The sequence below is a fragment of the Nematostella vectensis genome, chromosome 3, assembly GCF_932526225.1.
Source record: "Nematostella vectensis chromosome 3, jaNemVect1.1, whole genome shotgun sequence".
In the NCBI taxonomy this organism is placed as follows: domain Eukaryota; kingdom Metazoa; phylum Cnidaria; class Anthozoa; order Actiniaria; family Edwardsiidae; genus Nematostella; species Nematostella vectensis.
Genome location: NC_064036.1, coordinates 6865573 through 6891291, shown reverse-complemented (window position 1 = coordinate 6891291; position 25719 = coordinate 6865573). Strand labels below are relative to the sequence as shown.

The 25719-nt window shown below is 40.8% G+C and overlaps 2 protein-coding genes across 4 annotated transcripts; both read left to right on the top strand.

Moving 5' to 3' along the window:
- The first annotated feature begins 4670 nt into the window (after positions 1-4670).
- On the top strand, positions 4671-5618 carry LOC5513632 (craniofacial development protein 2-like). The gene has a single exon (XM_032383127.2). The coding sequence runs from the start codon at positions 4671-4673 to the stop codon at positions 5616-5618; it is 948 nt and encodes a 315-aa protein (XP_032239018.2).
- Positions 5619-10156: 4538 nt separating this feature from the next.
- On the top strand, positions 10157-25675 carry LOC5504076 (kinesin-like protein KIF23). 3 transcript variants are annotated; one of them, XM_048724679.1, is made up of 35 exons: positions 10157-10306; positions 10383-10461; positions 11025-11123; positions 11248-11283; positions 11412-11517; positions 11815-11951; positions 12243-12361; positions 13276-13342; positions 14289-14395; positions 14664-14776; positions 14997-15118; positions 15440-15542; positions 16765-16856; positions 16925-16990; positions 17318-17371; positions 17443-17504; positions 17804-17838; positions 17940-17984; positions 18082-18152; positions 18326-18428; positions 18605-18663; positions 18808-18848; positions 18959-19004; positions 19310-19432; positions 19722-19772; positions 21109-21198; positions 21787-21828; positions 22046-22129; positions 22342-22426; positions 22530-22606; positions 22796-22864; positions 23838-23941; positions 24042-24105; positions 24598-24659; positions 25157-25675. In XM_048724679.1, the coding sequence occupies exons 1-35, from the start codon at positions 10296-10298 to the stop codon at positions 25170-25172; spliced, it is 2640 nt and encodes an 879-aa protein (XP_048580636.1). In that variant the 5' UTR covers positions 10157-10295; the 3' UTR covers positions 25173-25675. The 3 variants fall into 3 exon arrangements, with proteins under 3 accessions (XP_048580636.1, XP_048580637.1, XP_048580638.1); XM_048724680.1 differs by lacking the exon at positions 21787-21828; XM_048724681.1 differs by lacking the exon at positions 22796-22864.
- The last annotated feature ends 44 nt before the right edge of the window (positions 25676-25719 follow it).

Here is a 25719-nt window from a genome sequence, read left to right as displayed (position 1 = left end):
GGTCCCAGGTCCCGGGACACTTATCAATAGACATACACAGGATACCCAATTTTTATTCTGTACACCACAAAAACTGGTATTCGACTCTGCCAAATTTTCGTCTTCTTCAGGGCATATACACCAACTTCGTTCCCAGGGCCCTATCCCTTTGCTGTCATTTGGGTCGACGGGAAATGGCCCTGGGATATGGTAAGAACGAAATATCATTCATACAAGGAGTATATGTTCTGTATCACATAAACAGTTATATTAAATTAATTATTTCAACTTAAATTCAAATTTCAGAAAGATCGACATATATATAATTAACGAATAAGTAAGAACGAAAAATTATATATATATATATATTTTTTTTTACAACTAAATTTTGTAGTTAGGAGAGAAGATGTCATATATTGTTTACACTAAAATTTCATTATATAAAATAAGAACGAAATATTATACTTATATTTTGTACAGATTGGTGAAGGCGTCTTTTTACGTATTACAAAAGTTCTACTTATACATAGCTGTACATTGTCGGTTTGTGGGAGAGGAGGGATTTGTAAACAATTAAAATAAATTCCAAATACTATACCCAACGATGCGCATCCTAAATTTATAACAAACTATGACCACGCTAACCCCTCAAAACTATGCATCAGAGTCGACGTCGCTGTTCTTACAGATTAAAGGTCCTCTAGTACATTAAACTATCACCAAAATCCGCATAACATCTCATACTAATGCTTTATATTGCTAACAGCGCCCTTATTACCACTATATAATCATTTAAATTTCATTAACATCAACTATGCTTGCAACCTAACTGCCACTAACCTTATAATCTCATTTTTAATATTCATACCATTGGCTCCTACCCCACAATACCTGTATACATATCATGTGTTTGGTGTGGAGGGGAACCCATTAAATTGGGATTCCTATATCAACAACAGTGAAGTTGCCACAAGAACTTGCTAGTCAAAATCTACTGAGATGGTTATACCACAACACATAGGCAAAAAAAATATGACTAGGGACCACAAGGGTTTTGTTTTTAGTGAACACGAGTTGTTGATAAGCGCAAGCACAAACTTAGTTTTCACTACTGCCAGGTCATACCATTTGATTCAATATGCGGACATCAGCTGTTGCTGATATTATATTACTTCTTAGAAAAAGGCGTAAAAACAAACTCCCAAAACGTAAAACCAAACATTTTTGGATTAGAGAATTACTGAAGGAAAGGAAAAATCAGGGAGACTATCACAATCTCGTAAAAGAGATGAGACGGGAGGTCGGGATTTCATTGGCCAGTTTAGTCACATGACAGGAATAATCAATTTGCTATTCTTTTATCTTCCTTGTGTTTCGTTTTCACTTTACACAACCAAACGCAAGCACAAGCGCAAGCACAAGAAAAAGGAAAATTTTTGATATTTTGCGCTTGCGCTTATTGCTGCGTCCACTGGTTTCACAGCTGAATAACCATCCTCGTTCCCAGGCTCCCACCCTCCCCTACCCCCAGGGGCAAGGAGGGATTCGAGGGGAAGACCCTGGGAACGAGGATGCTGAATAACTCCCTTGCGTTTGCGCTTATGCTTGCGTCACTAGTGAAAACTAGGCTTTAGTCCAACTCCATTTGGTATAATAAGGCAGAGTACACCAGACAAGAGAAAAATAAGACAATGGAGACTGTCAAGAGAACGCGGGCAAAGATGATTTATATTAACATAAGAAAGTGTGGTGCTTTTGGGAAACATTGCTAAATTGCGCACATATTTCTACAGTAATTTTAATGAGATTGAGCTTGCGACCATTTTTCCATTGTCAAGTGTGAGATTACCACCTCAAGACACTTTAATACTTAAAACATGAAAATCAAAATAGCATCGCGATAACTGTTTTTCTTTAGCAATTTGAATGTTCACCTGTTCTCGACGCGAAGTTACAGAAACAATGGCAATCAAATAGCTACTGAAATCACTCCAGACCAAAGAGCCTCCAGCTTCACCGAATACAGAGCTAACGGAGTACGGCGACTTTATTTCTCTAAAATTGAAAATGAATGCTCGATTTTGTTTTCCCGCCATTTTGACGCTCTATTTCGTCTTGGTTACGCATCATCTCTGGGGTAAGCTCATTTTGAATTTGACACATTTTGAAATAAATATACAAAGAGTCCAGGCCCGTTAAAAAGGAAAAGCATTTAATTCCTGCTCGAACCGATACTGGGTAGTTTACTGTGTAGGCAAGGCTACTAATGGCAGTAAAAAAGAAAGTAAAAAAATGTAGAAATAAAAAAAGTGGTTTTATTTCAAAGCTGTCGGAATCGTCCTGCCGGACGCTAGAACACTTGGCACCTAAACCTGGGCATGCGTTTAAAGGACATCTGCTGACCAGCTTGACCAACTTGACCTCAGAGATCAACTGCCGCTTTCATTGCTTCATGATACACGATTGTTTCTCGTCTAACTATGGGCCGGGGGCAAATGATCAGCAGAACATGTGCGAGTTAAGTGGCAGCGACGCCGCCCAGCATCCACAAGACCTCGTTCCTAGGCAAGGCTTTATATATCAAGGATACCAGGTAAACTGGGGGAGTTGGGAGGAAGAGATAGAGATAACAAGGAGGGGGAGGGGTGGGGGATGTTGTGGTGTTAGGAATCCCCATCATCCGCAAGACCTCGTTCCTAGGCAAGGCTTTATATATCAAGGATACCAGGTAAACTGGGGAGGGGTGGGAGGAAAAGATAGAGATAAAAAGGGAGAGGAAGGGGTGGGGGATTTTGTGGTGTTAGGAATCCCAATCATCCACAAGACCTCGTTCCTAGGCCAGGCTTTATATATCAAGGATATCAGGTAAACTGGGGAGGGGTGGGAGGAAAAGATAGAGATAAAAGGGAGGGGAAGGGGTGGGGGATGTTGTGGTGTTAGGAATCCCCATCATCCGCAAGACCTCGTTCCTAGGCAAGGCTTTATATATCAAGGATACCAGGTAAACTGGGGAGGGGTGGGAGGAAAAGATAGAGATAAAAAGGGAGGGGAAGGGGTGGGGGATTTTGTGGTGTTAGGAATCCCCATCATCCGCAAGACCTCGTTCCTAGGCAAGGCTTTGTATATCAAGGATACTAGGTAAACTGGGGAGGGGTGGGAGGAAAAGATAGAGATAAAAAAGGAGGGGAAGGGGTGGGTGATTTTGTGGTGTTAGGAATCCCCATCATCCGCAAGACCTCGTTCCTAGGCAAGGCTTTGTATATCAAGGATACTAGGTAAACTGGGGAGGGGTGGGAGGAAAAGATAGAGATAAAAAAGGAGGGGAAGGGGTGGGTGATTTTGTGGTGTTAGGAATCCCCATCATCCGCAAGACCTCGTTCCTAGGCAAGGCTTTATATATCAAGGATACTAGGTAAACTGGGGAGGGGTGGGAGGAAAAGATAGAGATAAAAAGGGAGGGGAAGGGGTGGGTGATTTTGTGGTGTTAGGAATCCCCATCATCCGCAAGACCTCGTTCCTAGGCCAGGCTTTATATATCAAGGATATCAGGTAAACTGGGGGAGGTGGGAGGACAGATAGAGATGAAAAGGGAGAGGGAGGGGGACTGGTTTTGTGGGTTGTTATGAGGTTTCCCTAGTATCCTCAGGATGTCGTTTCTACCAGGCTCGTAAATAGGGTGTATGAATATTCTGTTGTTTAAACAATAGAACCCATGCTTGACAAGAGAGCCCTGGCCTCCACACCGTGCATGTCGCACTGGCTATGAGGACAGATGCTCGTCTTGCTCAAAGAAGTACACTGGACTAAACTGTACTTTGCGTGAGTACAAACTGTGGTCTGCCTGTATCTGTCTTCCTGTTAGTCCGCCCAGCCATCTATCTTGACGAGTGAAGTAAATATAATTGTTTGAAAACGAGGGTACGTTTCTCGAATTTTCGGCAATGCTGCCTTTATCAGACTGCATGGCAGTACAGGCCCGTACCCAGGGGGAGGTGGAGGGTGAAGAGGAGCACCACCTGCTAAGGCATGAAAAAATTATCCCTTTTTGTTTGTTTTGAGACTACTCCATCTATCTTGATATTCGACCAATAACTAAGAGAAATTTTCATCATTGATCATCCCCAGATAAGAATGTGAGCGTCGAAGTGTATTCCGTGGGATCAAAAGATGCCAAGTCCTTTGGCGACCTCTCCAGACTTGTAGTGGATGGTATCGACTATTGTCTGAGTGTAAGTAGTGACTTACTTATTACTTCCGCTCCGCTGGGATCACCACCTTACCGTGGTGGAGTGGTTTGTATGTCCCAATGACCTCTAGAGCTATGTCGGCGGTTGTATTTTTACTCCTGGCAGGGCCACCCATGCCGAACAGGTCGAAAGGTAGGGGCCAGACGAAGAGTGATCCCTTGGTCCTCCAGGTTGGGGGTTGGGCGTGGGGCCAACACCCCCACCCCTTAAAAAACAATTTGTTACGGAAACCACGACAACGATGACAAATCAACCATCTACCGGCCCGCGGGTGGACTTAAGCCAGGTAACCAGTGGCAATATGAACGACTCTGATGAAAGCCCCAATGGGGAAGTTAGAGTTGCGAGGAATAGTCTACTCGGGCCCAAGGCACGGATAAGAATTGGAGCATGGAATGTCCGCACCATGTATGAAACATCAAAACAGCCCAGGTATTGGAAGAAATGTGTAGGTATAATTTAGATATTCTTGGCATTAGCGAATGCCGTTGGACAGGATCTGGACGCCAACGAACATCAGATGGCTCGGTGATTTTGTACTCGGGCAACGATACCACCCACACCAACGGCGTGGCCCTGATTGTTGCTAAGAAATATGTTAACACCTTGTTAGAATGGGAGCCAATCAGTGATCGATTACTGAGAGCCCGCTTTGATTCCAAACACTGTAAACTTACTATCATCCAGTGTTATGCACCAAAAAACGAAGCTGATGACGAGGCAAAAGACGACTGGTATGATCATTTAACCCAAGTAATATCTAGGGTTCCCAGACACGACATGTTGCTTGTTATTGGGGATTTGAACGCCAAAGTAGGAACAGACAATACTAACTACGAGAGAGCTATGGGCGTGTATGGCTGTAGCACAATGAACAACAACAGCGAACTACTTGCAGATTTTTGTCTCAACAATGACCTTGTAATTGGAGGTACTATATTCCCCCACAAGAACATCCACAAACTCACTTGGAGGTCACCAGATGGAAGAACACTCAACCAGATTGACCATATCATCATTAATGGAAAATGGCGACGATCCCTTTTAAATGTTAGAGTGTATCGAGGGGCCGATGCATCGAGTGACCACAACCTAGTTGTAACATCAGTGAAACTGAAACTTCGCAAGGTAAAGAAGCAAGTCCAGCAGAGGAAACAACTTGATGCCGTCAAGCTTAAGTGTCCCAAGATTCAAAAGCAGTTTGTTCTAGAGGTAAAGAACCGCTTTCAGGCACTTGCCGACAATGCTGAAGACACCCCAGTTGAAACCAGATGGAACAAGATCAAATCTGTGTACAACGAGGCTGCAGTCGACATAATAGGCTACAAGAAGAAGAACAGCAAGCAGTGGTTATCACCTGAGACATGGAAGAAGATAGACGAACGCAAATAACTCAAGCTTAGGATGCTCAACACCAAATCAGCCAGGCTACAAGAACAGGCCCAACGCACACATGCATCCAAAGATAGAGTGAAAAGGAGTGCAAGAAAAGACAAGAGAACATTCACCGAGGAGATGGCCTCCAAGGCCGAAGATGCTGCTATGAAAGGAGAGCTGAGTACCGTTTATAAGATCACTAAACAGGTTTGCGGTAGCCACACTAACCAATCACCACCAATTAAAGCTAAGGACGGCTCTACATTGACCACCGAGCGTGAACAAGCAGCCAGATGGGTTCAGCACTTCCAAGAAGTTCTTAACCAACCTGAACCAGAGGAGCCAGCGAATCCCTTACCACCGCAAGACATTTTTAACATCGATACAGGCCCGCCTACTGCTTTAGAGGTTAGAGAAGCCATCAGAATCATGAAGAATGGCAAAGCACCCGGAATAGATTCCATCCATGCCGAGATGCTCCAAGCTGACCTTGACACCAGCACAACTGTGCTACTTGACCTCTTTAGCAAGATTTGGGACTCAAACGTCATCCCACGAGAATGGGCGAGAGGTCTCATTATTAAACTCCCAAAGAAAGGCAACCTGCAAAACTGTGACAACTGGCGTGGCATAACTCTTCTCTCCATCCCAAGCAAGATATTTTGTAAGATTCTTCTCCAGCGTATTGACTCAGCCATTGACAGCAGGCTGAGACACAGGCTGGATTCCGCAAGGGACGAGGATGTATAGATCAGATCTTCACACTGAGAAACATCATCGAGCAGTGTCTGGAATGGAATGCCCCACTGTACATCAACTTTATAGACTTTAGGAAGGCATTTGACAGTGTACACCGGGAGACTCTTTGGAAGATCTTGGAGTCGTATGGGATCCCCAACAAGATCATCACACTTATCAACCTGTTCTACAGCAACTTTGAGTGCAGTGTTATCACCAACAACACTAACACCTCAGAACCATTTCCAGTGAATTCTGGCGTTCGACAAGGATGCATCCTCTCACCCATATTATTCTTAGTGGCCATCGACTGGATAATGCGACAAACAACATCAGACAAAGACCAGAGGGATACAATGGACTCTTTTCTCCCACCTCGAAGACTTAGATTTTGCCGACGATCTGGCAGTCCTTTCTTCAAGGAGTGACCACCTGCAAGAGAAAACCGATAGATTAGAACAATTTTCCAGCCAAACTGGGCTCCACATCAATACCACCAAGACCAAAGTCATGCCGATTAATCTGAAGAATCCTTTGCCTATAACCATCCAGGGTAAAGTGCTTTAGTCGGTGGAGGAATTTACCTACTTAGGCAGCCTCATTAGCAAGGATAACGGAGACAAAAAAGACATTCTATCAAGGCTAGGTAAGGCACGTGGAACCTTTGCACGACTTAACCCCATCTGGAAGTCCAAGCAGTATAGCTTAAAGATCAAGCTACGATTGTACAACAGCAACGTGAAATCAGTTCTCCTTTATGGATCTGAGTGCTGGCGCGTTGTAAAGGCAAACATGACAAGATCAGTGCCTTCCATAATGGGTGTCTGCGGAAGATATGCCGTTTCTTTTGGCCTCGGAAAATATCCAACGAAGATCTTTACTGTAAAACGGGATCATATAACATCACCCAAGAGATAAAACGCCGCCGGCTAAAGTGGCTGGGTCATGTCCTCAGGATAGGACAGGAACGTATCCCAAAGACATCAGCCTTATGGACTCCTATCGGGAAACGTAAGCCTGGACGACCTAAAACAACTTGGCGAAGAACAATCCAGGCTGAGCTGCTAGAGATGAGATTGACTTGGGGCGAGGCACTAAAAGTTGCAAAGGACCGCCAAGAGTGGCATCACCGTGTCGCGGCCCTATTTCCCACTAGGGAAGATGGGGATAAGTAAGTAAGTAAGTACTTATTACTTTCTTGTAAATTTCTTAGTACATGGAGGTCAAAAATAAATTAAGTTTACCTATTTTGTCAATCTGACGAGCCTTTTTTTAACAATTTCAGGGAAAACGACATAACATTGCTGCGTTTTCAATAAACGGATCTCTGATAAAAAGATCGGTTTTCGATACTCACGACCAATCGCTTGCTGGAGACGAGCTCGCCGCTTTCATCAACAAACTCCCGTCTATGATACACTTGTGCTGGTAGCAGTTTATGATAACGGAAATTTCGAATATCATTCCGCTATTAATGCCTTGAAAACCCTAGGGCTAGGTCGCCATATGGGCCTACATCTTATAGGGGGTCGTGGTTTCTGATTGGCTATAAGGGTCATCCACGCCCTCCCTGGGTCAAACAGGGGTCTGCAGATGTGGGGCTAGGTCCGTCAAAAGGGGAGGCCGTGTTCCTAAGGAAGGGCTGCTTCCCACATGGAAGCCAATCAGAGAAATGGTGCAACCCATGAGACCGCATAAGCAGGGCTGACTCTAGGATTTCCAGGAAAATAAAAGCACAGGATATACTGTATTTTTTATTTATTTATTAACTTTTTTTCACAATTTCTTTTTGAGCTCAGGGGATATAAGGCAGGGCTCTCAAAATTATAAGGCAATATACATAAAATAATGTATTTTCAAAGGGTTTGGGCATGAATGTATGAAACTTGTCAAGTTAGTATCTCTTGCGAAAAGAAAGTATTTATTTTGAAACCATAGAAACTAAGTTTACATGATTAAAAAGCGGCAATCTTGGATTTTTTTTTATAAATGGCTCCCGCCTCCAGTCTTATGCTTCACCAAATGTTACAAAAATTGTACCAATTAATAGGTATTAGCAAGAGAGCGTAAGATGCTCTCTTGTTTTAGTACAAACGCCTAGTCCTTGTTTTTCGGGATTCCTGTGGATTTTTCTGTGGGCTTCCTCGAAACCCCAAGGCCCCCTTCTGTTTTTCCCGCCAAACACATACAGGAATCCCATCTCTGGCTCGGATTCACATGCGCGAACCCGAGATTCTAGAGCCAGAATGAGCGGTGCTTTGTAGCCGCCCCTGGTGATATCAAAATAAAGGAAAATGGATCGAAACGCATGCGCACTTTAAGCAAAGTTGTAATACCAAAGTGTCCCTCTCTTATCTTATGTTCTCTTGTTTTAGTACAAACGCCTAGTCCTTGGCGTTTTTCGGGATTCCTGTGGGTTTTCTGTGGGCTTCCTGTGATTAATATTTCTCGAAACCCCAAGGCCCCCTCCTGTTTTTCCTGCCAACCACATACAGGAATCCCATCTCTGGCTCGGATTCACATGCTTAAAATGGAACCCGAGATTCTAGAGCCAGAATGAACGGTGCTTTGTAGCCTCCCCTCGTGATCAAAATAAAGGAAAATGGATCGAAACGCATGCGCACTTTAGGCAAAGTTGCTTTTCCAGGTAACCCTGGCCCTTAATTTTTAAGGGCTTTTCTAGACTTAGTGTATTGTTGCGTGCACCTACTTACGTGGATCAATTAAAATTTCGTTCACAACCAGCAGACCTCAAAATATTGGGGTGGGGGGGGGGGGGGCACGATAAAAAATGGAGAAGATATTGGAGGCACAGCCACGCCATTTAGTGGCCATTTCAGTCCCGTACCCAGGATTTTTCTTTGGGGGGGGGGGGGGGGGGTGAAATCCAAAGTAGACCTTTCTGGGGGTGCAGTTTTGTCTACAAGTATAGTTTTGTCTACAAATAGCACGTCTATTGAGAATCGAAAGTGGACTTTCCGCCGTTGTGTGTGTGTGTGTGTGTGTTCGCACCCCCTGGTATGGGCCTGCATTTCATTTTTTTTTTGTGCCCCTCAGTGTCCCCAACCCCTGCAGGCGCGTACCCAGGATTGGCTCAGGGGGGGGAGTGCGCAGTCATAGGAATCATATAGAAAATGCATGGTACTCGAAGATTCTTTTGCCGCCAAGGGTGGGTGCGCGCGCACCCTGCACCCCCCTGTGTACGCGCCTGTCCTACTATTCCATTCTTCACTCGGAACTTAATAAGGGTATTTGCTTAGACGTGTAAAATCGTTTGTATATATATATATATATATATATATATATATATATATATATATATATATATATATATATATATATATATATATATATATATATATATATATATATATATATTTCCGTTCGCGGTGGCTGCGGAGAAGCCTTCGGTTATTTCATCCATACCGGCGGACGGCGTGGTTTGAAACCCTGTACCCTAAGATATTTATTTTCTGAAATTATTACACAGGTGAGAATTAAATATTCTTCTGGTCCGGTCTTAAAAAGTAATTTGTCAATTTGATAATAAGAACATTTGTGTGCCATTAGAATACAAAAATTGATAAAAAAATATCGTAACGGCCCTTGAAATACTGGGGGAGGGGGACGATACAGGGAGCACAATCACACCGAACTGGTCATTTTCTTATGAATTTACAAAAAAAAATGGGGGTAGGGGATTAAGAGCCTATCCCCGGCTCTAGGGGATTGCTCCATTCCTATCCCTCACTCCTTTTCCACACTTTATCCTATTGCGCATTGCCCGCGAATCGTTGGTCAGCGTTCACATTCATCTGTATTGTTTTCTGATTGGTCGATTCAAACAGGCGGTTTCTTTCAATATCTTACCTCTCGAATTCACGACTGAAGAAACAGCAAAATATCGCTCAATTATCAAGATTTCTATATAGTAACGCCATAAATATTCTAGTTATGAGGCCCATGTATGTAGAATATTATTTTGGCAAGTCATTTTTCGAATTTTCGGGCACTGATTACCTGTTATGGTTGGTGTTTCAGGTCTAAAACGCCTGGAAAGACCCCACGAAGGACGCCGGCGAGGAAACCGTCTGCGAACAAACTCAAAGACCCAGTTGAGGTAATATTTTTAGAAGAAAAATTGCTGTTTGAGTTAGTTATGACAGTATATCATACTTAATAAGTGTATTGTTGTCCTTCCAATGCATTATTAAGTAAAAATTTCGCCTAAACGTGCTGCGTTCGGTGTTGAGCAAGAAAACCCGCGCTTTTTTCGTACCACGTAGCCGCCATCACCACCAACGTCTCTTTGTGAATATTTATTTACTTTTGTTAAGAATTCAAGAGCTAAAATGTTCTTTGGTCTGTATAAAGAAAAAGGTTTTATGTATTCCTAGAGTCGAATTTGTCAGAACCATGCCTCACATTTCCTTGTCGTTTGTCTTACAAGGCTCGATTCGATTCTTCATTTAGAAAACTAACCAAGCCTCAAAATACCACCATATACTTACATAACTTACATCGTTTACCTTATTCTCTTACCATACCATAAGTACTCAAACACATTTCATCGAAATTTTATATGTTTATACGTGTAAATGCTAAAATTCGATCTGTCGCTTTGCTACCATTGTTGTTTATGATGATTTCTGCCTGGCTTATTTACAATTTTCCTTTCCTCAGGTTTATTGCCGAATCAAGCCTTTGGGTGAAAATGAAGAGGAATCCTGTGTCAAAATTATTGATAATGACAGCAAATTATTGCAACTCACAGCGCCAAAGGTACCGTAGATATTTAAAGCTTTTATGTAAAAACTTGGCCATTTTGTTATCCTTCTTATCATTGCCTTTAGAACAAACAAATCTGCAAGTTTTTTGACATGAAAACTATTCCGTTGCTTTTCAGTTTTCTCAGGCTTTCAAATCTGGCCATCGGATAGAGGTGAGTTATTTTGAAGGACTTAGATTTGTTCTATCATCAATTTCTGTTTTATGTATCCTGACATAAATCTCATTTGTTCTATCATCAATTTCTGTTTTATGTATCCTGACATATATCTTGATGTACAGACCCAACACACTTTCAAACATGTGTATGATGAGAATACGACTCAGAAGCATCTGTTTGACCAAGTGGCCCTACCACTAGTGGATGACGTACTGCATGGAAAGAATGGTGGGTTTACAGTAAAACAAGGGACCACCATTCCCACCCAGATTTTAAAGCAACTAGATGGTTAAGTGTAGGGACTAGTAGATACAGTGCAATCCTGTTAACTTGAACACTCAAGGGAAGCAAAATCCATTTTTCTTTGCTGGGAGTTGGATTTTCTGTATACCTGAGATTAGTAGTCCACTATAAATCCCAAATATGTCAAATTCAAGAAATACTGAGAACTGTACCCCTTCATTTAAAATTATAACATCCTCTTATCCCATATCAAGCCTGCTAAATTTGTGTGCTATTATGTAGGTCTTATCTTTGCCTATGGCATTACTGGCTCTGGTAAGACACACACCATGACCGGTACCCCAAGCGACAGTGGTCTGTTGCCAAGATGCCTTGACGTCATCTTCAACAGCATCGCAGAGTACCAGACAGACACATTTGTAAGTAAAATAAGTTTATTGATTTAACTTTATGGATAGATGCTTACATTGAACCCTGTCTCAGTTAGCACCTTGGACGAGCTTGGGTAAGTGCTGGCGGCGAACCTTTTATAACACTAGCAAACAAAGTACAGCCATTAGATGCTTTCCATATAATAAGCAAGAGAGAAGAAAGATGAGAAGGAAGGAACAAAAGAATGCCCCCCCCCTCCCTTGTCACCTTGCATTTCCTTACTTTTCCACTGATGTTCCACTCGAACTGTTTTCCATTTCTTGTTTTTCCTTGTTTAGATTTTCAAACCAGATAAGAATAATGGATGGGAAGTGCAGACAGAAGATGAGGCCAAACTTGATCGAGAGATGAAGCACAAGGAGGCTCTTCTCCAGGCTGCTGCTACACCAAGTAGAAGGTAAGGAGACTTCCATCTTGCCCCATTAATTGATAAAGTCTAGGGGATGCTGCTACACCAAGTAGAAGGTAAGGAGACTTCCATCTTGCCCCCATTAATTGATAAAGACTAGGGGATGCTGCTACACCAAGTGGAAGGTAAGGGGACTTCCATCTTGCCCGCATTAATTGATAAAGACTAGGGGATGCTGCTACACCAAGTAGAAGGTAAGGAGACTTCCATCTTGCCCCCATTAATTGATAAAGACTAGGGGATGCTGCTACACCAAGTGGAAGGTAAGGAGACTTCCATCTTGCCCCATTAATTGATAAAGACTATGGGGATGCTGCTACACTGAATGGAAGGTAAGGAGGCATACAGTACTTTTTGCTTTATTGATTGATAAAGACTAGAGAATAGCCACACCGAGCTACAGCTGCACTTGGGTCTAGTGGTGCAGAGAGTGTTTTGTTTAAACTGAAGACATTAGCACACTGACAATATTGTTAGGACAAAGTAAACTTTACTGATAACCTGTCCCTCTAATCCGTATGAAGTGTTTGTTTTTTTCATTTATGCCTTATCCCACAAGCATCAATAATCTAAGAGGTGATGCACACCCTGAGCTCTGTTAATTGGGCAAGAACTACAGCAGTAATTTGTTTGAATCTGGCTAGGAGTTTGACCTCCTAGCCTCTTTATTCAGTTTATTACTGATTAACAATACAACTCAGATAATAAACTAGTGTTGTTTCTAATGACAAATATATATTCGCAAAAGCTAATAGAAATGGCCCAGTAAAGGTGAGGGCAACCTAGACGCCATAACACACGGCCTTGAGCAAGGGGAGGTGGCGGGATTTCTGGTGACAATAATATGTTGTGGGTTTACATAAAATTTTTGCATGCAAAAATTCATTTTTTTTCTCACTCAGGAATGGCAACATATCACCAGAGTTTTCTGATGCAATCCGAATTCCAGAAGAACATAGAATTGATAATGTAAGTACTATAGGGTAAAATATGACACGGCCTTAGGCTTAGTTCAAACGTCCTATTTTCCATGAGCCGTATTCAATGCAAATACATGCAAATGAATCAAGTCGATTGTTTTAATCTTCATTTGCATGCATATGCAATGAATACGGCTCATGGATAATACAATGTTTGAACTTAGCCTACCAATTAATGCACATGAAATAATTACAATATTGTACATGTTGATACATGCTAACTGATAACACACTGAGTTATTTTGCGGACTTTCCCAGCATTAGCCCTTCGTCTTTATTTTTTACTGATGATCAGCTAACGCTCCAAACATCAGCAAAACTGCTCTGTCTTCAGACAACTTACAACATTCAACCCTGATTTATTTCCTTGTCACTATTTCACTGCAATTTCCCTGTCTTCAGTTAACATAATAATAATAATAATAATAATAATAATAATAATAATAATAATAATAATAATAATAATAATAATAATAATAATAATAATAATATATAACATAATAATAATAATAATAATAATAATAATATAATAATAACTTTATTTATAACATGCTTGCCCCGACAACTATACTAAATGCTGATTTCCACTGGGGGCGTGTGGACTACTTACAACAAATATATATATATATATAAATATAATATATTCTAATCTATATAATATCTATTATAAAAACTGAGAAAGATAAAAGAAAGAAATATAATATATTAATTAATTAATTACTGTATGAAATATTGGTGAAAGTGTGAGCATTTAATTGATTTGAAAAGGCTTTAAAAGTTTGGCAATTTCTAAAGTATTTCAGGGAGAGAGTTCCAAATTTTTGCTCCATTGTAACTGAAGGTTTTTTTCATAAATTCTGTTTTAGGGAGTGGTAGCTGAAACTAACCATTTTATGGTGTATCTAAGTTTGTATCTCTCTATTTTTTTTGTATAGATTGATGAGGACAATGGATATGCTGTCTTTGTGTCATATATTGAGATTTACAACAACTTTGTTTATGACCTTCTTGATGAATCCCCAGTTGACCCAATCTGCCCCAAGTAAGTGTGCATTTAAATTGACCCTGTGGGACAAAAATTCCACGTACACGATACGATACAGCAAATTTAACAAATGCGGGACAGCAAATCCTTTTCATTGTTCCAATGAAAATTAACACAATCTAATTGCAAGAAAAAATCAAAATAACCATATCTACAATTGATGCGTAGGTACCTTCTTAACAGTATGTCTCAGTTACTCATTGAGAAATGAAGACTGTGTGTGGCTGTGTGAAACAGTGGTTTGATTTCCCTTTCCTCCTTGCAGACCTCCAGTTTCAAAGAACTTGCGAGAGGATGGTAGTCACAACATGTATATCAGTGGAGTCACAGAGATAGAGGTCAAGACAACTGAGGAAGCTTATGGGGTATTTTTAAAAGGTACAGCACTAGTAACAATAAATTCACTAATCCGTAATTTCATTATTCTCACTAAAACAAGGTTAGAAAAAATTAAAAATTACCTGTTACCAAATACCAGTTACATTTCTAATCCCAGTTTTTGGCTGCACATGCACTCTCCACTAAAAACTTTTGTTCTTACCAAGTCAACAATAGCCAGTGTTAAGGTAAACATGTATGACTATAATGTGCTTTGTAGGGCAAAAGGGGAGAAGAGTTGCCCAGACTGTGTTAAACCAGGAGTCAAGTCGCAGTCACAGTGTTTTCGCCATCAAGGTTGTTCAGGCGCCCCTTGACCCTGATGGGGAACAAATACTGCAGGTACTGTTGTTGGTGTTCTATGTAGCAACTCTCAAAGTATAGGCTAGCAAGCTGTGTAATCATGTCATGATCAGTCACAATCAAGCCATAACAAGCTGCCATATAGCATTTGTGAAAAACACTAGATTAAGGGTGGCTCAATGAGTCCTTCAAGACTCAAAATTGCATAAACCTGTATTTTTGTTATGACTCTTTTGTACAATCTAAGTTTTATAGTGATGATATACATGCGTATCACTTTCTGAACTTTCTATTTTCTGTGCCATATTTATTATAAAGAAATAAAGAAACATTTATTAGGTTGTTCTTGATGGCTTGTAGGATTGTGATCAAGTTGCAGTGTCAACTTTGTCTCTTTGTGACTTGGCTGGGTCTGAGCGGACCAAGCGAACAAATGCGGGGGGTGATAGACTGAGGGAAGCAGGTGAGTAAAATGCCTTTTCCCAATCCTTCTCAGGTACAGTGAAAAAAAAATATCACTCCCATTAGCCTGAGTATCAGGCAATTTTACTTTTCAAAAGTTGGAGAGGAAAAATAAAAGTACGCCTGTCACAAATACTTGACGCGACGCTTGCCGCCCCTATTCAGGCCGCTGTCAAAATAGTCGGCTGTCCATTTTCCAATGACTCGTGTGGTGGCACAATCAAATGCCCAAATCAAATTATAAACAGCATATATGTAAAAACAAAACTACATTTGTGTTATATAGGGTAATAATTTTAGTAACGACGAACCCCGGTGAAGGTAACTTTATGCTAAATGATTTGAAACGCAAGGATAGTTTACGGCTCAGGAGACTTACGATTTAAGTATATGACTGCAGATCCACACAGTACTACAGGATATTAACATCACCAATTTACTAAAGGCTCTTTTGTCTAAATAGACAAACCTCTGCTTGAACACAAATGCCATTATTTGATAAGCTCACTCGATCAACAACTCGCGGGAAGTACCGCAAACAATCCCAAGCTTTTTTCGTGCTCACAGACAAATTTCTTGAATATTCGACGCCTGGCCTGTCTAACAATTTGATAGCTACACTAATGATGTCTGTAGTATCAAGCAGCTTCTATGACATCTATATTTCCAGCGCCTTGGTATAACTAGTAGATCGATTTTCGCTTCGAAAAACAATACCAATGAGAAATAAAAACACTCAATGACCTACCCGGGCAAGACATTTGAACATCAGAGTATCAGACGGAATTTTAATTTTTCCGAAGAAAATGGGGCAAGGAAAATATAACGATTTCTCTGATTCTGCAAACGCAAGGTCAAAAGCAGTCCGCCATCACTCTGAGAACGAGCAGTCGACAGGCTAGGATACTATATATATAGCTGAACCAATCAGCGCGTCCCATTCAAGTGCCCTTTGTTTTTTTTACCATTCAGGAGCTATGCCGGAATCCGACATGAGAACATGCGATCTGAACAGTACTTGTATCAGGCCCTTGTCTTGTTTCTCGCCGGCGCAGTAGAAACATAGGAGGGCCTGATATTCAAGTTACACTCCCATTAATATCCTTTGCATACTAGAATATAACTTGTTAAAACAAATTTAAAATCTTATGGGTAATTTTATGTTTATAATTATTATTATTATTATTTATTTATTTATTATTATTTTTTTTTGCGATGATCAGGAAACATCAATTCCTCTCTCATGGCTCTAAGGACTTGTATCGAGATCCTCCGGGAGAACCAGTCCAACTATGAAAATGGTGTTTCACCCAAGGTAGGATGGACCATTTCTTTCTTTGCCCTGAAATATTTTGTTCTCATCTCTACTTGTGCTTGTTCTAGATTGTCCCGTACAGAGATTCCAAATTAACACATCTGTTCAAGAACTTCTTTGATGGTGAAGGAAAGGTAGAGTACAATGAAATGAATTGTTTTTAAGAATTTTGAACATTGGGTACAATCTCAATAAGACTAATGGCATGTATTGACCATAATTCTATTTGTTTCTACTACACCTGCTGCAATTGACTGTGTCCCTATTAGGACAGAAGAAGAGGGTGGTGTGGTCCCTGAATATACTCTTTTAGTCAACATGTTATTTATTTTAGTTTTAGAAGAATATTGAAATTGTTAAGATATTCACTTGGCAAAAAATAGAAGACCGTTCAGTCATCTCTGCTTGTAGAGTTTAGCTTTATGTTAATGACCCTTTATAATCTTTTCCCTTGTCAACAGGTTCGCATGGTGGTGTGCTTGAATCAAAGTGCTGAAGAGTATGATGAAAGCATTGTGAGTAGTCCAGCATTATGCACTGTAAAGTGTGCTATTCAGTGTCTCATTGTTGATTGCCTATTGTTTAGCATGTGATGAAGTTTGCTGAACTCACACAAGAGGTGGTGGTGGCAAGACCTTCATCCATCAAGTGAGTACTCAACTCTTGGTCAAAATAGCTAATATGGACAAGTAACTGTACTTACAAAACAAACAGAATTTTAGCAAGCAACTTCAATGAATGGGCATTATACCAGGGACATTATACCAGGACAAGTCTGTAGCAATCATTTTGGTGTCTTTAAAACCAAAAGGATCAGTAACCATGTGTGGTGTCTCCATTGAGATATCTTTATGAGAAGTTGTTAGAATTGATTTTGAATTCTTGCAAAGGCACTTTCTTTTCTTGATCACTTTCTATGTCAATTTCAACTTTTCTTTGAATACCAGGTTTGAAACTGGACTAACACCTGGCAGGAGAAGAGGTAGCTACATAATAATCATTTTTTTTTCTTTTGCCTGGCTTTTGTAATGTATCATTAATTAATCACCCAGAGATTGAACAAAAATCTTTTTCCCCCTGCAGCTCATCAGATGTTCAGAGAAGCTCTTGCTAAAGTTGAAGAAACTGGTCAGTACATAAAAACAGAGGTCCTGCTTCACTTTTAAATTTTTAATATTTTTCTAGGTTAGGATTTTAGATATTAAGTTCATTTAAATATTTGCAGGTGGTGAAGTAGAAAAAGTGGCTCCCGCCAAGCCGATTCACACAATGGGACCCCCATTCCCACCTCTGCTTGTAAGTGCTGTTACTGCAGTTTGTTTTTTTAGGTGCTCATTTCATTCTTGCATATAGCCCTTGTAGGTGCTAAATGTTTGATAATTTATCTTTTTATGCAATGGAAAACACCCACACCCAAAACTATTTTTTTGTCAGTTAAGACTAATTTTTCTATTCTTTTCCTTTTCAAGCTATCATCTGCAGATGACTCTATTACGCTGGTGACACTTTTGCAGTACCTACAGGAGCGCATGCGCAGACGGCAGACCCTCGCAGATGATCTGGCAAGGAAGCGTACGTAAAACACCCTATCTCCCTTATAATTTGCTCACTCTTGAAATTATGTATACATCAATATTTCTTGTCCCATCTACAGTTTCTTAATGAGGATGGCCTTTATTTAGGTCAGTGTAAAAAAATAAGTATACTGTACTGATTATAAATCCCAATGTTATACGTTTTTCTTTCAGAGGGAATCTTCAGGGCTCAACTACAAGATTTTGAAAAAGAAAATGGAAACACGGGCAGTGTAAGTGATTATCGTGTTCCTAGTAAATAATATAAGTTTTTTTCAAAAGTCAGAAGTGTGGTCAATCAGAATATCTGTGTTTCTTGTTTGACCCCTAAAAAAGAAACTTTATGAATACTAATGAATATTGTTTTTCCTTACCAGGTTATAAATCAATTGAAATCAACAGTGGACGAAAAAGACAGGTGCGCACTATTGGCGATTTATATTTCCACTTTGACTTAGAATGTACTTTTATACAGACCTACAAAAAAATGTTGGATTTTGATTAATAATGTTAAAAAAAAATCCCCAGGGAAATCCAGAGACTGGAAAGAAGACTAAAAGCAGCATTGCATAAAGTGAGTGAGATAAAAAGCTTGCATGTCAGGCCCAGGAGGGGGGGGGGTTGGGGGGGTGGGAACGCACTTTCAGCCACAACGGCCGCAAGCATGATACAGACAGTCTACTCTATACAAATTAGGACAGACAGACAGATTTTTTTATTTGCAATTGTATACAACGTCCTTGTATAATAGGTCAACTTTTTCGGATTTCGCAACATCCCGGGTACGGGCCTGCATCTGCTCGCTGATATGGAAGAAACTACCCAGATCAGTCAAATAAGCCATTCAAGTGTTATTAATGTTGCTCTCGTCCCTAACAGAACGAGATGCTTCAGAAGACTGCAGCAATGTACGAGCAAGACAAGAAAGAGCTGCAGTACGATCTGGACGACCAAAAGAAGCGCGCTGACAAAGAAAAACAAGAGAAACTCAAGCTAAAAACGGTCAGTCACTTTTCATTCTCTGACAGCATGATACAGACAGCTACAGTAGTGGCATTTCATGGTTTATGCGTGACGGTAGCAGAAAAAGCGATTAAAATAACATATCACAAGTGATTTGCTAATGTCTAATAATTAAAGTATAATTGATAAGTCACATGGTTGATAGCTGTTCTTTACCAATTATCCTGGTATAACTAACCATGGCATAATAATCAATCTCTGTTGTTATTTACGTAAGATCCTAATGCAGTATGATATAACTAACCTTGACTTATCGGTCGGTCTCAAGGCGCTAAAAGGAGCCATAAGCCAGGAAAAGGACAAGTGGGAGAAGGAATGCGTAAGTGTTACCATCTCACCATATGACAAGTCGAGCCCAGGTCGTAGTGTTACCATCTCACCGTAAGCCAAGTCGAGCCCAGGGGCTCGTTTCTCAAAACACCCGAGAATTCTCGGGCCCGAAAACGATTTATTCCTTGAATTTGAAAAGCTGGCTAATTTCTATAACATTTATGGTATCTAAATGTGTTGAAATATAGTCAAACATCGTATTTTACCACAAACATTCATGTAAAGGATAATTCTCTTTATAGATTTATAGATTTTGATTTTTCCCGGACTTCTCGGGCCCGAAATTCACACGGCTAAAATATTAAGAAAGTTCTCGGGACCTCGCAGTCACCCGAGACTTTTCGGGTAACTTTCTGGCTTCAGCAAAACTTCGAAAATTGCCCTATTGAGCGAAATCATTTGGAATATGAACCAAGAGGAAGTTCAAACTGTTCTTAAACATGAAAGCGGTTCCCAAAAAGGAAAACATGCGAAATTTTGGGCAAAAATGCAAAATAAAATTTTCGGGCCCGAATTCTCGGGTGTTTCGAGAAACGGGCGCCAGGTCGTATTCCCTCCTGGCTTTTTGTCCATCTGCCACTCTACTAAAATCATCTACACTTTTTTTTTTTGTATTTGTATTCATAGTGGTTCATAGTGTCCCATTTAGGTGCGCTTTTATAGTGTGTGATGTTGTAGTATGCATTTTGTATGGTCTCCCTGCTTCATGTTGTCCATTATGCCGTGGACGCAACGTTTTATGTGGGAATACGTGATTCACCTTGAATAGGCCGTTTTGAGTAGTAGGGGTATTCCTGACTGTTCATCCTTTTTAATGCATATACCCGTGCTATACTTGTTCTGACATGCGTGATATGATTGCGCTTGTAGAACAAGCGCATGTATATACCTGTGCTATACTTGTTCCGAAATGCGTGATATGATCGGCATTGTAGAACAAGCGCATGTATATACCTGTGCTATACTTGTTCTGACATGCGTGATATGATCGGCGTTGTAGAACAAGCGCATGTATATACCTGTGCTATACTTGTTCTGACATGCGTGATATGATCGGCCTTGTAGAACAAGCGCATGTATATACCTGTGCTGTACTTGTTCTGACATGCGTGATATGATTGCGCTTGTAGAACAATCGCATGTATATACCTGTGCTATACTTGTTCTGACATGCGTGATATGATCGGCCTTGTAGAACAAGCGCATGTATATACCTGTGCTATGCTTAATCTGACATGCGTGATATGATCGGCCTTGTAGAACAAGCGCATGTATATACCTGTGCTATACTTGTTCTGACATGCGTGATATGATCGGCCTTGTAGAACAAGCGCGTTAAGGACAAAGAGCTTGAAATGGAGAACAAGGTGTGGCAACAAGAGGAGAAGCTCAGACAGCTCAAGGATATCGTCCAGGTACAGTTTCTACGATTGGGAGTTTACAGGCGCGCCTATTCTCATAAAGCGGTATTCATCGGATACAACCATCTTGAAATTCCAAAATTATTGTGCTCTAGGATTGGGCGTCCATAAAGGTCATTCTGAATTTTTTTCTTGGTCATTGAGATTGTTGTTGTTCCCTGTTTGTTTAAGCCGGGTCGATTACACTTTCCATTATGTGGTGCATATTCGTCATGACAAGGGTATAGAGTCTGTAGTACCCGGTTAGTTTGGCTCTGCAAAGCGTTAAATATTCACTATGGGACTCAGTAGGTCCTGTCTGGTGAACAGAAAGGTTAATGTGTCACTGGGAATAGCTTCTTTCACAACAGAACACTATGTGCGTAGTATGTGCAGTATTCGTACGCAGCCTATGTATGTTTCCTTGCACGATTATATACTCTTATAATTACTTGGTCTCTCTTTCACTCACCCCACCAAATACACATTCTACCCTGAATGACAAGTACTGTTGTTATCTGGGCTTTCCTTCACCAATATAGTTTACATCGCAGGCGTTCCCTTAGTTGCACAGATGAGAATGTATGTGTTGCTTGTTCCTAGAACATGAAGTCAGATGGACCCGTAACCCGGGCACAAGCTTCAGTGAGTGTCGTTACATTGATGTAGCTTTTTCCATACCCATCCAGACGTATATAGCTTTCTAATCACTGTGTAGCTAGTTAGTTTTACTGAGGCAAGCATCATCCTGAATAAAATTACGTAAACAATATAAATATTGGTACAAGGATTTGTCGATCATCCTAAAAAAATGTTATACTGACAACATTGTTGACCTCATCATTTTGTGTCCTCTTTACAGAACATCGCGAAAGCCGATCAGCGCCCCGCGACAAGGTCCCAAATACGCCAGCGTGCAAAATCTCCACCACCCGTCGCGCGCAAGGTACTGGGGATTCACGGGCCTCATTTGTGGATTCAATGTACTCGCATTACTTGTCAGACGCCACACAAGTTTGAGTGTTTGTGAAAACACTAGTATCAATCTTGGAAATACCATAGCACCGTAAACACCATAGCATCAATACACTACTTCTTTAATTTGCGCAATTACTTTGTGGTTGTAGTCGGTGATCATTTGTGTTGTGCATTTGACAGCCTCCTATCCGCGCTAAGCAGCATCGCCGCTCAAAGTCTTCAGACTGTTGGATTGAACATAAGCCGCCTTGCCACCTCGACACAGGTAACCTAAGCAATTCTTTTGCATAGGTTATAGACGCACGTGTATCTTGTTTACGCATTATATTCGATTCATCTAAATAAAGTGACTTTGTTTCCCTGCCCAGATACCATTCTTCAGCCCTTTATGAAGAACAAAAAGACAGTGTCTCGTCCGGATCAAAAGGACTTCAAGACAACTAACGTATGTCTAGCACAGCACATGCACTGATTAGATAATTAAATAACATACAAAGAATACCAGATAAATTAGCTGTAGATGCTGTTTTGACCTCTTGGGGGTGGCTTCTGTAGCAGTTCGACCCAGCATTTGCTAGGACCCATAAAAATGTAGGGATACTTGAGTAAACCAGTTCGTTGCTTCGTGTTCCAGGCAACAAATTACTGTCTAGTGGATCAGGAGGAAGACTCGTCAGGAGAGATCGCTACTAAAATAATCAAGGTAGAACAGTCAGTCAGTGCAGTGACGCTAGATTCACTAGTATAATGGTGTTAGGCGAAGCATACGGGACTGCTGCTATATCTGTCGTTACACACAAGAGATCGCCACCGCTGCCTGCTTGCTCGACCCAGCGGCCAATCCGCCACCTATTTGGATTTGGGGCGTAACGTGCGTGATGAGTGATGTGTATAGCTGTTCCGCTAGTCGCTTGCCGGCCATTTAGTAATTAATGTCATAGTAGTTCTATGATGTGTACCGCTGTTTCGCTAGTTATTTCTGTCACATTTATTTCGCTGGTAATGATAGTCTATGTTCTCTTGGTGCCGCTAAGGTGATGTGTGATGTTTTAGTATTTATAGTGATTACCTGTGTTTCGCTAGTCGCTTGCTGGCCATTTAGTTTTTAATGTCATAGTATTTATTTGATGTGTACCGCTGTTTCGCTAGTTATTTCTGTCACATCTATTTGGCTGTTACTAGTAACCTATGTTTTCTTGGACATGACGGAAAAACCTGGAAAACGCGCAATTCCAGATAAAAAGAGAAGACACAATTTCTTACAATGGCTATAGGTTCCTTGTATTACGGACTGATTTTCAAAACACAAATAACGTGAGGCCGAAGTGCACATAACCAGATTTTGGCTTTTTAAGATAATTTTTCCTTGATCATCATTGCCCTGTGTATCAGCTCAAGGACGAAAAGCTCAAACTTCAATGGCACTTTACAAAAAGTCCAATAAATTTTTTTTTAAAGTCGCACTTGATATTTTGTTTGCTATAAGTTACTAAGTACTCAGAGAAATTCTCCGCCTTATTCGATGTGAAATGGGCTTATTTGAAGCGTCACGTCATGTTTTTCCGTCATGTCGCTGCTAAGGTGATGTGTGATGTGTGATGTGTTTCGCTAGTCGCACGCCGGCCTTTCAGTGCCAGTATTTGTACCGATAGTCTGTGTTCTCTCGGTTCCGCTAGGGTGATGTTTACAAGACTGCGGGTGGGGGTCATAGCATCCAGTTCACCGCTATCGAGACGCTGAAGGAGAGACTGCAAGGAAATATGGACACCAGCCCGGACAGGTACGCGACAGGAGCTTTCAACTGTCATTACTCGATCCGGACAAACGCGTGGGTGCTTAATTGAGTATTGGTATTGATGGTATCGTGATTGTTCTGACAGAAAGCGCCGTGCTTCGGAGGACATTGACGATAGCGAGTCGAGCTGGACCGATACCGAGACGAGAGTAAGTCAAGAGTTGGCAAGAGAAATAACCCCTAACAAAAATCAATTAGACCTATTTTAATTTGTCTCACGGATCTTTTGAACTTAGTTTTGGGTTTTTAATAAAAAAAATCGACCTATGACCTATTCCCTTTGATTCCTTCAATGTTTATTTAAAGAAAAAAACACCATGTGAAACCCAACCAAAGAAGCACTGTCTTTCCCAGTTTAGATATTTTGACATAAAATGCAACAATCCTATCTTGCAATAAGTTTACTTTTAGTTGTAAAAAAGGGGGGGGGGGTCATTCGGCGTTGTGTTCTCATTTAATTCCGATCTCCATGCATGACTTTGGGCTATGTTCTTTTTTATTCAGGATTTTGTCCAGGCAGCACATATAACTGTCTGAGCGGGTTGCTAAGCTTTCTCGTGATACGAGCATTTCTACACCCTTCTTCTTTAGATCTATGTCGCTCGTAGCAACCTAATACCCGTGTGTGATTCGCTTTTCAGTGTACGTACGGCATCGAGGGAAAACCTGGCCAAGATCCCGCTGTTACTCATACGTTACCAAAGTAAGTTATTTCTTTGGGTTTAGATATGGAGGGATGAGTAGCGATAGGATAGGTGGGATGGCCATTGGTACAAGTGCTCTTGGACATGGATATACGCAATTCTTGGTTGTAGTTTGGTGGCATGAGTAGATAGGGGTGGTGGTAGTCATTCTGTATACATTTTATTGTCTTTATGACCAAGCAACAACAGTAGCGTTATCATAGAACCTTTAGAACCTTTATCTAATAGATAAAGGGTCATGAAACTTGGTTCTATTCAAAATGGAGAGCTAACTTAGTACTATGATAGTACTTAACCCCGTAAAGAAAGGACAGCTTCTTGGGAAAATGGACAGCGTTTTTTTTTATCGAACTTTAGCAACCGTCCCTAATACCGAGGTGTCCTTATCAAGTGGGTGGCTCCTAGAGCGGGTCTCCAATGAAAATAATTTGAGTAGCTGGCATTGTTAAATGGCACACAAAACGCACATTCTTATTTCGACCACTTGTTTCACCAGGCGCAAACGGACATGAGTTATTGCCGCGTTCCACAATGGGAGGCTCGCGGGAGTAGATCAACCTGGTGTAGATCTATTAGTGATATACTCGTGGGTGGCACCGAGATGAACGGCACATCATCTGTGATAATGAACCAATGGCCCTTGTGGACTTTGGCCTTTACTTTTTCCGGGGAAAGGAACACCATGTACAGTACCATGAGCAGGAAGATAGCCGCGTTATACTGTAAGCAATTTAATTTTAGTGACAAGATAGCTGCGAGTGTAAAATAAGGGAATGCGACAGCTATAGATAGTCAGGGTGGGACATTATGATGTTACGTTTGGTTTTCGTTAATCACGTGTTAACGTGAATATTTTTTTGTGTTATTTTTATAGCAATAGATAATGATAGCAATAGATAAGGGCTGGGAACAATAAGTGGTGGGGTTATACAACTGCTAATTACTCACCATTTTATTCTTGTAATAACGTAACAAGATCAGAACGCTAATTAAACAAATCAATTCGAAAAAAAAAGGTCTCTTTCCTCTGTGCTGAAAATAACTTTAAGATCTAAATGA